This window comes from Lottia gigantea (genome assembly GCF_000327385.1).
Source record: "Lottia gigantea unplaced genomic scaffold LOTGIsca_20, whole genome shotgun sequence".
NCBI classification, from domain to species: domain Eukaryota; kingdom Metazoa; phylum Mollusca; class Gastropoda; family Lottiidae; genus Lottia; species Lottia gigantea.
In genome coordinates, this window is record NW_008708401.1 from 2,208,020 (window position 1) to 2,223,242 (window position 15,223).

The following is a 15,223-nucleotide window of genomic DNA, read 5'->3' on the forward strand; positions in this document are numbered from 1 at the left end:
ATAACAGCCAGAACAAAAGGAATGCATACAAGGTTGAAGGCTGTAATAAAAGTGATATTTTCATCAAATTGATCCTGTATGAAGAGCTCTACCATTGTGGCAGACACGCAGAGAAAGTACAACACAGATCCTTACCAAGATTCACCAGTCCAATTTGCAACTAGATTAATGAGAAAGGACAATACAGATCCAGTCTACCAGCTAACTTCTTGGTCATCTAAGGGAAAATTGGAATGATGCAAATTCAAGTCAAAAATAATCCTAATACATATAAAAGGCCAGAAAACCTGATATGGATCAAGAAAGAGGAATGTTGCATAATTTATTCTATTTGCTATATACCTGATACAGTCATGCAGTATCTCCTGACAAATCATACATTGTAATGATTCAGCTAGAGCATCATCTTTAGATTCAGATTTTCCCTTCTGATCTTCTTTAGTCTCACAAGATGTTTTAGTTCTCTTAGATGGTGGTTCTTCACCTTCCACAGACTACAAGAAAAGATAACTTGTCAGGCAGAGTGACATACACCCACATGCTAGTTTCTGCAACAACAGTGACCATTGCCAAAAATGAAATATTTTCCAAAGCAATATGCTTAGTTTTAAGATTATAATTTGTCAGGAGTACCTTACAGAGAGAGATTAAAAGTACCAAGACTCACACACAAAGAATTTACAGTCAGATTCTATTCCTTGCCTTCTAGAGAGTTCACACGGAAGAAGGTAAAGAAACATTAATGGATTAATGAAGCTAACAACATTTATATTCTTTTCATCAAGAAGTAATACTTCCATAAATACTTTTCAGTCGAAGGTATTCTATTCAAAATTCATCTATTTTCATACTGTAGTCTCTACTTGTGACTTCAGCCAGTGTATCTATAGGAGAGTACTTCCTATTATATCTAACTATAAGAAAATGACACTACCTTGAGACGTTTCAGCTTAGGATCAGGGGAAGGAACCACATTCAAGTCATCATCTGAAAAATCACATTAGCACTGTAAACATATGAATTTACTTTATAATTTTGAAAATAGTTAGCAATCATGTGACATTGAGTAATCAAAAATATTTTCTTTATACTTCTTGTCATGTTTCAAAAAGAACCTCAAATTTAGTACCTCTGGTACTACACAGACAGACAATAGAGTGAAAAGGATAGTAAAGAGATTTTTCAAGAATATAATCATTTTTATATTAGGAACATTTATAGCCGCCACATGCAACATTTCCTCTTCAATGTCTATGATTCCTGTAATTTCAGAAAAACATCGCAAGATAATGACACACAGTTTAATCACATGCACTTTAAATAGAACCCATGAATAAAACAGAAACCCACCAACTAAGGTTGAATCTCCAACATTGACATCAGATTCTTCTTCTGATTCTTCTTCTTCCTTTTTTAATTGTTTCAGCTCTTGATAGACGAAACCCACATCTAGACATACCAGTAGTAAACAAAAAAAATATCTCAGTGCCAAAATTTAAACTAGACAAAATTACCTGCCATTGAAGTCATTCCCCTATGGCAGGGTTTCTCAACTGTTGGCAAGCGTGTGCCATTTGTGTAGCATCTGCGCTTGTAAAGTGATGAATTGGAAAAACACACAAAAAAAGGTAAAATAACGGTAAAAAGGAGGTGAAACAAAAGCACCTTTTAGGTATTGTCATATTTTTGTATGGAAAACACAATAATATTCTGGAGTTCATGATTAGGGACCGGCATAGCCTATGTTGCATAGGTATACTGACAACATTCTTTTTCATTCATAACTCTCCAGCTTCAGGAGGCTTTGTGTGGACTTTGAAACCATGTTCAAGGCTCTTTGATAACAAAAGTGGCGCTTAAACAAATTCACTCGAGAAACCCTGCCCTATATGGTGTATATCCAGGATAGTCAGTATGCGAAAATGAAATTCAATCCAATATCGTTCTTTTACTGAAATTGAGGCCAAAGGTTTTAAGCCTATAAAATAAGAAATGTTGTAGTTCTTGCAATTCCTCTAAACTATGTGCTTTTAGCTAAGTCTATCAGTAATAGTGATCACAGCTCACCGTCAATTTTTGAGCCTTCAAATCCATGTGTGTCCACGTTAATTGATAATTAGTTAAAATGACGACTTGTATATATATAATATACTCTGTGGTATATAAAAAAGGCATATATAGAAATAGTGGGTCAAAATCCTAGTTAGAAGTATTTTTAATAATGCGATTTTTATACATTGAAGACGAAAATTATTCCCCCTAAATGGCACCTGGCAATAGCTTTGTTTTTGTGGTTTTGCACAAGCTGTCTGACCGAAAATTGGAATGGAGTAAATTGATGCGATCATGCTGTGTTTAAGGCTAGAAATTGTGTACCTCCAACTTTTTGAAATTCTGTATTTCTGTATTTAATGAATTTTTCTCTTTTTAGTGAAGGTTTTATTATGATCAGTAGAAACATTTGGAAAAGAAAGAATGCTTGTTGTACTTGTCAAATTTGATCCCATTACAGAGATACTTACTTAATGATGGATCATACTTTTTATACACAACGTAAAATTCATCACCATGTTTCAAGTATTCAGCCTAGAAAATAAAAGATCTTAATTTCAATTGACAGTCCAAAGATTCAGTTATCTTGATCAATTTGCATTAAAGTCATTTTCTTCCCAAAAAACATCTTTGGAAGGACACATGTGTGACATTGGCATTGGCATTAGATGCATCGTATCATGAATACGGGTTGTGACATGATCAAATTAAGCCCACTACACTTTGGTTTGTGGACGTGGAAATGAGATTCCTGCTTTTAAGTCTGACCAATCAGATCAGTAGAACGGAAATGTAAACAAAACACTTAATTACTGTACCGTCCATAATAATCAAAACAATTAATGGCATGTGGCTTACATTTTGATTACATTCACAAACAAAACATTATGACAAATTTGTTTTGTAGCTATGAATATGTCATTTCTCTCACTTGTATTACCACGGTCTCGAGGGCGTGGTTTGGACTCCATGTATTATATGTAATATAAGCAATAATATCATCACGTATCTAATGTATATCTCAAATGGTAGATAAATTTTAACAACATACTGCTCTTTCATAACTTGATAACTTCACTTCCTTATTTAACAAAGTACCATTGGAACTGAAAGAAGGGTACAAAAAATAAACGACTTAAATACATTCCTTACTAGCCATGGTTCACTATTTTTGGAGGTTGATTTGGCCTTGAATATAGTCTTTAGAAGAACCCGTATCAGGATTGTATAAATATCAGATAATTTCTTCAAAAATACCTTTATGACTCTGAATTTCACGTTTAATTTTTTTTCTGTCAATAGTTTTGATGGTACATTGTGAACACTATTACTGATTAGCTTAGCTGAACAATTCCAGTTTCTGAGACCAAAGTATGATTGGCCTTTAATATTAGATAGCAACTTGATAGCAGATTGTGACATGATAACAATCATTTCTATCAAATAAGTAACATGCCATATAGGGCCTATTTTGTGCTTTCTGCAGAAAAAAAGCTTTTATCTTTGTAGAACATTTTGTTAAACATTTCCATTATCAAAAACATTGTAAATTATACCTGAAAATATTTCTAAAGTATGCTATTTATATCTATGATTCTACTTGATCAAACTGATTGTGTTTTAAAAGTATCAATCAAAAACTACTATTAGCAGTCCAAACCTTTATAGATATGAGATAATAGATATTTCTCTACAATCAGGCGTTTATTTTACTCAAATCCTTCCAATAGCTTTCTAATAGATTCCAAAAAGCAAAACACGTAAACTTACAAGAGCTTTCTAAATAATTTAAAAAAATTAATGGCTGAATTATTTTAGTTAAAACTTTCAGATACCTTAAGGGACACATATCTCTAAATTTGAGTGTATAGTTTTCACAAATTTGAGAGAAAAAAATTTTTTTTTACCTACAAAAAAAAACAGAATGATCCTTTAAAGGGACAGATTCACCATTTTCGGGTGTTGATTTGGGTTTGATTATTGCAAATAGTCTTCAAAAGTACTAGAACTATACGAAAATCTCCCAAATCCCGTTTCTGAGACACAGATATGATTGGTTCAATGAATGGCGAATCTATCCCATGAGGGTAAAAATCATGACTTCTGATCCTTTGATCTTAACTATCTTGTTTCTTGTTAATCCAGTTCCCTCCTCATGGTTTCTCCTATTCCTTTGTTGTAACTTTTATCTTAAACTTATGTGTTCTCATATTTTTCATCAGGGCATCATCAAGTCATTTTAGGACTAAGAGACCTATTTTGAAACCCAAGTTTCTATTCTCATATAAATCATCAGTAAAATTTTGTGAAGTGAAGAACGTGGCAAGACATCAGACCCTATAATGAAAAAAGCATATACAGATCTATTCTTCTGGACCTGTTGAACCAGATAAATAAATAGAGTACCCACCTTCCATCCTCTAATATTATACCTTTTTCATCTTTCTTAATAGAACAATGAAGTCTGGAAACATACTTATTACCAACTAGCGGTATATCACAATCTGAAATTTACAAGTGGAGAAAACTGAAATCCATTATCTTCAAAATATGCAGCTATTACAAACTTTGTCTTATACCTTGATTTCAATAGCCACCTTTCTTGTTTCGTAGAAGTTTTTAAATGCAGTGATTCAACTGAATTATATACACATACACACCAATGAATACAGCAATCAGCTCATCATCAACAGAAATATAAGCTTTAAAAACACAATGTTCAAAGTCTATTTGTTGAGGGCTCTGATTGGTTGTACTCATTGGCGTACAATCCAATCAAATCGCTGCATTCCATGGTGATTGGCCTACAAGGTAGGTTTTTATAGTAGTAAAGGTACAGTATAAAACATAGATCATAATAGCTGGACAATGCAAAGAAAAATTTACATAAACTTTGAATGCTATTCTATAGGCGTTATGATGGCCACAGAAACCAGGTTTTAGCCGACTAGGAAGGAATAAAATAAATGTCCAAAAATGGCCAAATGTGAAAACCAAGTATAAGATGTAGGCCTTCAGTCAATAATTTGAAGAAAAATGGACATATATTGATTGGACCACAAACTAGCTCTGTAGGCCTACTCAACTTGAGCTGAGCAATATTTTTACTGTAGTCTAGGCCTATCTGCATTCATCATCATACCAAAATCGAAAATTAGTCCCACGCCTACATCTACTGATTCTGATTACTTTTTATTGACTCACATGTACTAGACAGAAATAAAAAGCCCTGTTAAATGGGGATATTCCGGCAGGTGCAGGGATTTTAAACCTTTTCATACCTCAGGTACAGATGGAAAGATGAATATTTTTGTAGTTCAGTCATACAATCATTTTCTCCCTACACCATTTAAATCATGTCCCCGGTTCAATTTTTGTGTGCACAGCCGAAAGTTCAAATGTCACAGAGTCAGCTGATACTAAACAAAAGTTACAGTGTTGACCAACACTAATTTATAATCATCATAAAGGTAATTCAATTGATGTTAGAGAATACACATTTTTAGAGGTGTGGAAAACCCCCATTTAACAGGGTCTTTTTCTTCTGACTCCAACTGACAACTGTCAAAATATCCATAAGAGGCTGGAATAGAGGCAAATGTTTCGGATTACAAAAGTAGGCCCACTAGCCTTACTTGGCTTTTATGGCTATAATCCTATGCAGGTTTATAACTATCCAGTTTGAACCATTATTACATCTATGCCTTGAAGAGTTGAAGTTCGTGTGAAAATTGATCCAGACCAGTGTGCAAAACGCCAAACTTACAAACCTGAATGTCTGCCAATGACGAATGGACTTTTGCTGACAACAATCGCAGGACTGTCTACATCCGTTAATGACACTAACTGAGCATATGGTTCCATTTTTGCCTCATCCATGTCGACTGTTTGACGAATTTATAACCAATGTACATTTCGAAATAACTGTATGTTTCTTAAAATAGATCAAAACAATGAAGTTATCGAACAGATTCACAACATACATGGTCGAATCAAAGAAGTAGGCCTACTATTATCTATTTCAAAAAATAAAAATAACCTCTTTTAGAATTATTCTATTAGTGCCAATAGCCTATGCAATGTTTATAAAGATACTTTAGGTAAATTAAAACCGAAATATCAAAGATGAACATGCATATGATAAAAAAAAATGTAAAACTGGAGCTGTGAACAGTACCAAGCGTGGCAACGAGACCTTATCCCATTGCTTTTGGACCTTATGAAACTTCTAGCTTGTTAGCTTTCAACCTCGGCGCTTTAAAACCTAGGCTAAATTTTGAAATTAAAACTCTCGGATGTAGCTGATAAATAAATACATAGTATTCATGGCACTCCCGAAATGTCACCTCAAAATTCTCAATTTGTAAAGAATAAGAGAAGAAAAAGGTACGTGTAGGTCTTTATACGAGCGTAAAAAAATCGTCGTCGACATGAGCTGGCATAGGCACACAGGCGAACGGTTTTAAAATTTGCTGCGATTGGGTGATATATTACGCTCGTCTACTCACAACATAAGAAAGAATTCGAATGAAGAGTATATATATCTATATATGTGTGTGTTATTATTCATTTATACATTCATATATCGTCTTTGTCTGGCCTAACGTCTAGCTATTTATAGGTAACCTTTAAGAGGCCTTTTTATTTTGTATTGGTCTTATTATCTCCAAAACTGAAACAGATTGCTATTTTTCAATGCTGACGTAATTATTATCTTATGTGTGCTGTGCTAGCTCTGTCTTTGTGACACAAATTTCATAATGGCATAGATTCACTATCGGGAAATGTTAAAAAAATAATTTTATGAGATTAAAAACAACCTAGCTATTTAATTGTGAACAATCTGGATAAATTGGGAAAAGCCTTGAATTATTAACGCAATAAAAACTTCATTGTAATTATTACAATTCCGTTTATAGGCAGTTTATGTTTCTAACCTTGCATCAATTGTCTATCCGTTTAGGCTCATTCACTAATGACTAATTCTCATTTAAGCTAATATTTTTTTCCACCATCCACAGCTCGCATGAAGTTATCTTAACTTCAGCAGAAAGATGATTCCAACGAAGAATTCGAGGAGGAAGTTAGGCGCTTAGTAACACTTGCATATGGTAATGTCACATCAATTGACAGGCATTATCATCATCATGGCAGCTGTATTTAAGAGAGGGTTTGATTATGTTTTTAAGGCGCTGAAGTTAACTTGAAATCAGTGATGGTTTACTAGAAATTTATGCCTTAACGTACAAATAATGACTCTAGTTGCCGGACAATGTAGTATTTTCACGAAAAAGGGTTATGTTCGATATCCCGACATTCATATGATGAGAATTAGGCCTATCTCTTAGTTTTAGAGTCAAAATCTATTGGAACTCAACGGCAATAGATCTAGACGGGGAACATTTAAAGTGCTTCAAAGTCATCATCTATGATGATTGTAAATGCATAAATTTACATTTGTTTTGTAAAATGGTTAAGTAGAATATAGGCCTATTTAAAAGAAAAATTACAAAAATAACTTGAAATTTAGTTGAATCAAGTCTCTGCCTTGCTATTTATTTTATGTGTAGGCCTATAACGTCAAGTTGGGTCTTTGGTATATAGCATAATGGCGGCCATTTTGTAGTTGGCAAAACTCTCTCAATTTAATATATATAATATATGGCTCTGCATTTTATTCATTCTTGTTTTCCTGCACTGTCACTAAACCAGGACGAGCCAGCTCATATCTGGCAAGGAACCAAGATATCGAAAAATTTCAAGATAGCTCTGCCTCAAAATTCTTGAGCTGGATTGTAGGCTCTAAGCCTATCTTGGTTCCAGATGTGATCTACAAAGGTGGGTTTCTTTGATTTTGCTCGTTCTGGTTTAGTGACAGTGCAGGAAAACAAGAATGAATAAAATGATAACTGGGGTGCCATTAACAAGGGAGGTTTCGTTAAATCATATCACGAAGTGATTTACCCATAGGAAAAAGCGCTCCTCTCATTGAAATTAATCGACCCGTGCGCAATGCATTGTTGTATACTGTGATATAGCTGTAGGCTCCACACAATTTTTATTTTGTCCTTTTTTTACTTTCGCTTTTATTAAACATGTTATTCTAACTTTTTTTTTTAAATGTTTTTGAATCAAATCAATTTTCAGTTTGATCTAGATTTACTTTTATTTTCATTTGTATTTTTTTTTCAATTCATTTTTATTTAGCCTACTTTCATTTTGATTCAGATAAAATCTTATTTATTTTTTTGTAAATTACATTTAATTTTAAATGTCTTAAGTAAACTTTTTCAATTTTATGAAGGATACCATAATTAAGGTAAATTGGAGAGTGGTCACACCGCCCATCTTCATTAGCCCACATGGTGCAGAAAAGTAGGACGTAAAACTCCATTCATTTCATTTCATTTCTTGACTTATGAAAAACGGGTCGAAATTTGTTTGTGAACACAATACAGACTATAGTTTTCATCCGATTTAAATGAAATTCGGTATGAATATTCATAATGATGAGATCTTAGTCAAGATTGAATTTGACGATTTTTTGATCAACGGAAATTGAGTTATTGCCCTTAGTAAAAACGCATCAAAATTTGTTCGATTGTTAACGCAACAGAGGTGACAGTTTATGTCAAAATTTTATTAAATTAACAATATCTTTCACAAATTGGATTTTTGGCATGATTTGACACAGATTGGTGACCGACCTTGAAAATGTACCAGGGAAGTGGGCGCATCTTGCTAGGCAACCGATGATAGTAAGAGTAGTAAGACATTCATTGATCTTAGACCTACCTTGACTTATAATGATTCCCAAAAACAATACTACCTATCGTGGACATGGGAAACAAGATTATGGTTGTTCAATTTAAAAAGTTTCTTTTCTAAAGCTTCTAAAGTACTAAATTTTGGAAAACCTGGTATGCCATTGTGGTTGCCATGAACCCGTACTGGAACGGGGAATTCTGAGAACGTTTTTAAAGGGTTTACATTAGAACTGGTTTAAGTTTTAATGACCTCTGCTCTCCCACCCCGGCTCTCCCTCTCTTCACTTGGTTTGTAAAAAATAATACAAGGGTTAAATGCAGAGTTTATTATAGATATAGGTCAGGCAGTATAATTATAAGGAGACAATATTATATTATACGATTATTCACAGTAGTATCCATCGAATTTCGATACTGAATTACCGGGACATTTTGCGCAAGCAGATCCTGTGAAGTAATGGTTCGCAGCACAGCAAGCTCTAATTCCCCGCTTGGTAATTTTACGTTTCGACTTCTTTTCTCCTTTCAGATTAACATTTCGTTTCGTTTTATCACCCTCTACGAAACAAAAAGTTACTCCTGCATACAGCTTGACATCAGTTTTGGGTTTGGGTACTATTGCTGAGGAAGGAAGTGAAACTACTTTAATCGTAAAGGTGTTGTAAATTGATGGTTTGATCGCACCAGTTCTTACACCACTAGATGTTATACACAGATCTAAAACTTTACTTTCATCACATATGAAATACGGGCTTCTGATCTGCGGATTCACACATCTCATGCTATTTTCATAATATCGTGTTGTGAAAGACGGAGTTTCAAAAATATATTTTGTTTCCGATAGTGGTTGTAATTTATTTTGATTACCGACAGTAACAGATGTCCTAATCAAGTGTGTCTGCATTCCCCCTATTGGTAGAATGAATAGATCAAAATTCTTGATATAAGCAACCTTATTCAGACTTTCTTCGTCAACCCATTTCCATTCTAATAAATCTTGTTTATCTTTTATCTTGATGTCAATAGACTCCTTCGCATACAGTTTCTCTAGATCCACATATCCAGTATCATTATCGTTTCTGGGTTTAGTGTTTATAGCAATATAATCTCTAATCTCATTGTTTGTATTACAAACTTCTTTCGGTTTATAACTTATTACATCAATAATATTTGTAAACGACGGATATGCCAGGGCAGTATGGCACGTGTTTGGCATCTGACCACCGTGAATATAAACCAATGTATTACAATATTCCTGTACAATAGTCCAAACGTGAAATATTGACAAAGCCATAGTCATAACAGCATACTGTGACAAAAAATGTCGATTTTCTGATTGCGCGGAACTATACACCTTTTTCATATCTTCAGCTTTTTTTGCTGCTAAATGAGCTCTTGCAGCTTCGGACAATGATGTCATAAGATCATTCTGGTAGTCATACATTTCTACATAGACAGTAACAAGCTCTGCCACTCGTATTTTAACTTTTCTGCAATCTCCTGAAGCTGCTATGCCCATCTCAACAATTGCCGATGCCGCAGAAGATCCCTCAGATAAAGTTTCGCAATAACTTTCACTTACTCCAGACAATTTTTCGCCATAGCTAGTGATGTCTGACTGTAACACAGCTGGTGAATAGTTATTATACATACTTAAAAATTCACTCACTTGATCTTCAACATCAGCACCACTCGCAAGACCGTCAACTACTTCCCTCGTCAATTTGATAAATTTTTGGTTTTTTGCGAAATTTGTTTTTAAGGTTATGGCTGTTTTTACCAAATCTGGAAGGTCATTAGCAGTGATTGATGCAACTCTAGATACTCCTACGCCAGCTTGAGCAAGTGCGTCAATTGCCGACAAAATGTCACCTATTGCACCGCCAGTAAGCCATTTTAATGGGTTTCCGGCTTCAACTATAAAAGTGGTCAATTCAGCAGTGCGTTGAACTAATTCAGCAAAAACTCCCACAAATGCTCCTATCATAATATTTTTAATAAAGTCGCCTACTGTTCTACACAAATCCTTTATTTTAGTATCAAATGTTTCTAAACTTCCTTTAATAAAACCAATATCAGCAACCGCTTTAGTTTTGTCGTAGTTTGCCAGTGAGCCGAAATAGTTAGCTAATGCCTTGAAGTTGGCTTTAAGGTCAGCTGAAAGGTTATCGAACAGCTTCTTAGTTTGTTTGTTAATCTTATTCGAGATGGTTTCCAACTGTAATTGTTCTAGTTGTGCTGTGTAATCGATTTGTGGATTCAACTTGACGACTTTCTTTACTCCCGTTTGGACTTTACCAGATGCATCTTGAATGATGTTTATTGTCGGTTCTAGTAAGCAATATGAACTGTATTTAGGGACAACTGGACTACATATTTTCCTAACAATATCTGGTGTAGAGTAACGAGCTGGTGGAAAGTTAGTGAGATACTTTGTCAATTTACGTAATTCATATGGTTGTAAAATGTTGGTGATTCGTTTTTGAAGTTCTGTTAACACTGGTAGCGGGACAGCCTCTGGTGAAATTACCTCTAAAACATGTGGATATATCTGCCAAACAGCTAGAGCATCACGAGCATCTTTGACATCTTGGTCAGTTAACGACTTACCCGCTTTTCGTAAATCAACATATTTCTTTGCTGCATCTGCTATTCTCTTTACCGTACAGTCTGGTCTGTACATCCAAAGTGCCTTACACTGATCATCTGTACATGGGACTCTTTGCGACCAGCCTTGAGAACAGTACTTGCCTTCGACATTTAAATATGGAAGATATTGATCAATATGTTTCTTCAAACCATTGTAATCGTCATTTTTGTAAAGTGAAAAGACTTGAGAGAGGAAATATTCCACTGTAAGCTTTAAGATAATAGTAGGAACATTGGTACTCTTTCTCCAATAGTCGAACTGTGTACCAGTGTCCCAGTGATGTTGAAAACTTGAATCAAACGTACAGGAATCAGGTCGTTCGAGTCTGATACAAGTTTCGAATAATACCATGATAGCCTTTGCCTTACAGTAGTATTGGATTCCTACTTGTTTCTTTCCATGTTTCGCACATTCAGCAGTAACCTTTTGTTTAACTTGACCCCATTTATTCCAGTTATTAAGAGTGTTTGGTCTAAATGTAGATGGTTGTCGATGGTATTGATATAGTTTGTAATATGTCTGTGTAACCATGCCAGAAGAGTAGAATGCACTTTCTATTGTTTGTATTGGTAAAATGAGGAGGACGTCTTCGTGGAATAGCTTATTGATGGCTGCTGATCTTGCGTCGGTGTCCGGGCCAAGTGGAGAAGCAATCTTCTGATTATCCGCTCCAATATTTCCAGCATCATAGCATGCCTGTACAGCCTCGTAAAATTTACAAGTGAAATCTTTAGCTAATGCGCAGTAGGGCCAAATCTTTGCGCCGGAGTTTTTCCAATCATCACAAACTCTTTTCAGTTCATCTCTTGCGTTCTTTATCGAATCCAGTCTACCACTAACGGTTCTGTATCGACTTACTTCTGAAGAAGTATAGTCAAAAAGACGAGCCCATAATGCAGTAAAAATACCATGTGCATCGTTTCTATTCTTGTTTAACCATTTGGAATACACAGTTTCAACTTGGTCGCTGTCTTTTGATATGGTTAGCCAGAATTCCAATTTCGAACCAGCGGCATCGTTTTTGCAAGCAGATTTTACCAGTGGAAGAAACCAGATAGAGGCCAGTGAAATCAATATGTAGATCTTCATCTCTCTGAAAATAACATAAAAAAATAGACTGTATTGTCGATCATTGTCTCCGAAAAACATTCAAAATGAGACCTTTCGCATTTTAATAATAATAATGTTGGCGCAGGATGTTGACGCAATAAGACAAACTTTTTTTTTTTTATAGATATTTGACAAGTAAACACTATCTCTATCTATTCTTCAATTATTTCCCTTGACTCGATAAAATCTAATTACCTCGACAATAGGATGGACAATAAATTAAATTTAAGCCCCATATATGTTACAGACTAGGCATATTGAAAAAAGGAAGATAATATAACTGCTCCGCTCAATTCTATTCATTATACATTGCTGTGTATGTCTGTCAAATATGGAGAAGAATTTAGGGCGTAAAATTATAATTTATTTAGTTAAATAAAGGAGAATACGGAAGCCTATTAGGGCCATTCATTTTTTATTTTTGGAATTTTCAAGTTAGTATGTTGAATTTTCAAGTTAGTATGTTGAATTATGAAAATTAACAGCAGGATTTTTAAAATAAGGTAAAGGACGTAGTTATATCCCTAGATTTTGGTCTATAGTTTTCGTTAATTTGAGCCCCGAAATTTTCCCACATCCAAAAAATAGTCTAACTGCCTCTTTAAGAACTACTCGAGGGGATGAAGCTTTATAACTTTAATTGTACTTTATATTATAATAATCTTATTTATTTTGAACCTCACGCTAGCTGTCAGTCGAAATGTAAAGTTGTGGTAAATTAACAATACTGGGATTTGATGAATAAATGGTTTTGTTTCAAAATACTGCTCCTGACTTGTTTGAAGATACCCTTTTTCTGAACTTAACATGCTTAAAGAGAAATTGTCATTTATAGATTTCAGAGCTTAATTTCAGAGTAAATAACGCCCGGTTCTTTAGCTATGAATTAACACGTAACGACGAATAGACGTAAGATTTCATAAAAAAGAGTTTTACGCCCTACTTTTCTGCACATGTTTGGACAACACCATGTTATGTTCAGCTATGTTAAGACAGTGACATAACTTCAGAAATATGGTATACTTACAAAGAAGAAGTCTCTTATTCACGCACCTAAAACGAGGCCTGAAACCTCACTGATGAAACCTATCTTTAGGGTGGCATATTTATACATTTTATCTAAAAAATTCAAATTGGAATATTAATGATATTAATTTACGTTACAACTGATGTACATCAAATAAAAAAACAAAAAAGACCGTAAATGTGATATCTGTATCTAAAATGGAATAGATAACATTGGTTCAATCAAAGTATACAAGAATTCTTCGTGTTTTAAAACAATAACAGAACAGAAGAAAAGGACTGAAAGTGACTTAATATAAAAACTAATATGAACAATTGGAAAAACGTAAAAGAGTCAATTTATAACTCTAACAAGAAGACGAAGCAATCCAAAATATATTTACAAGCAATTTAAACAAAACCAGCATAACACAAGACTAGATTGCGATAATGTATCCAAGTTTAAGAACAACACGCTCAGTTATCGAGGAATAACCCTTTAAGTTATCGGGGTAACTTACTAACTTTCATATTCAACCGACGCAAGAGATTTGAAATCTGAATGTGTAAAATTATCTACAAAAATTTGATGGCAGCAATCTTGATTGAGCAGTAAGGAAATATGTGATTCCCGTTTGTAAGCAAACATGGTCCTAATGATGTTATTATTGTTATTATTGTTATTATATCCCAATATTAATTCCTTCTCTTATCAAGATAAGGGTTTTACATGACATGATTGATTTAACTTACAACCCTTGGAAATAGGATATTTCTAATATTATGGGCGTATATATATGTATTTATTTCGTATCGGAAACAGAAAGACGCGAAATGAAGCAAAGCCGTGAAGTCTGCTCCACTCTAGAATTTGGATTTAACAAAGTATTCCGAAAGTTGTAAATTGTAGCAACAAATGTGACCTTTACTAACCATTCATTGACCCTGTTCATTGCATTTTAACTGTAATTACAGAATGTCTTTGAGTTACTGAAAATTCTTGCATAGTCCTGCATAGGACATTTACATTTTCCAAACAGATTTTTTCTTTATGCTATAACAGGCAACACAAATTTTTTGTATTGCATAAATTATCTTGATAAATCATATGTTCCTGTAAAAAGTGTTTTTTATTTTTAAATCATTAGATAGTTAATTAATATGCTGATGATTTATAATGGAACATCATATTATATATTATAAAACGTAGCATTGTAAAATATTGCAGTTATTGAAAGTTTGTGTTGAAAATCCAGTTATTTGCTTTCCGTTGAGAAAATAAGCTGAGGCCTTACGTTAATTTTTTAAATAAGTCACAGTTTTAGGCGATCAAGTTTGTAGTATCTCTTATATTCAAAATGAAACGTGTTTCTGAAGAAGGCAGTAAGCCGAAACGTCAAATAACAGGACAATAATATAGTTTTGAAACTAATATATGTTGGCGACATCAAGGACGACAACTTAATAGGCCTCAGATGAAGACTAGCAAATGTTGCTATAACTATAACCAATTTGTTTGTATTTGTAGTATCTCTTACATTAAATAGCTTGTTATTCATTGTTCTTCATTGCTATTTCCTATTTCTAAGTTCATATCTCTTAATTTGTACGTTAAATTTAACATCTGTCCTTGGCATTT

General features: G+C 34.0%; 2 protein-coding genes across 2 annotated transcripts in view; both read right to left on the reverse strand.

Annotated features, from left to right (window-relative positions):
- The window catches only part of LOTGIDRAFT_159433 (hypothetical protein), a gene marked incomplete at both ends in the record, with an annotated part of 9,056 nt that extends 3,125 nt beyond the window's left edge, over window positions 1-5,931 (reverse strand). Inside the window, 7 exons of the mRNA XM_009053747.1 lie at window positions 288-494; window positions 935-987; window positions 1,351-1,449; window positions 2,523-2,586; window positions 3,104-3,158; window positions 4,463-4,556; window positions 5,823-5,931. Coding sequence (XP_009051995.1) covers window positions 288-494; window positions 935-987; window positions 1,351-1,449; window positions 2,523-2,586; window positions 3,104-3,158; window positions 4,463-4,556; window positions 5,823-5,931 — 681 coding nt within the window. The remainder of the gene's footprint in view (window positions 1-287; window positions 495-934; window positions 988-1,350; window positions 1,450-2,522; window positions 2,587-3,103; window positions 3,159-4,462; window positions 4,557-5,822) is intronic.
- Window positions 5,932-9,201: 3,270 nt separating this feature from the next.
- On the reverse strand, window positions 9,202-12,558 carry LOTGIDRAFT_159434 (hypothetical protein; the record flags this gene model as incomplete). Its single annotated transcript, XM_009053748.1, has 1 exon — window positions 9,202-12,558. The coding sequence occupies one exon, from the start codon at window positions 12,556-12,558 to the stop codon at window positions 9,202-9,204; it is 3,357 nt and encodes a 1,118-aa protein (XP_009051996.1).
- Window positions 12,559-15,223: the final 2,665 nt, after the last annotated feature.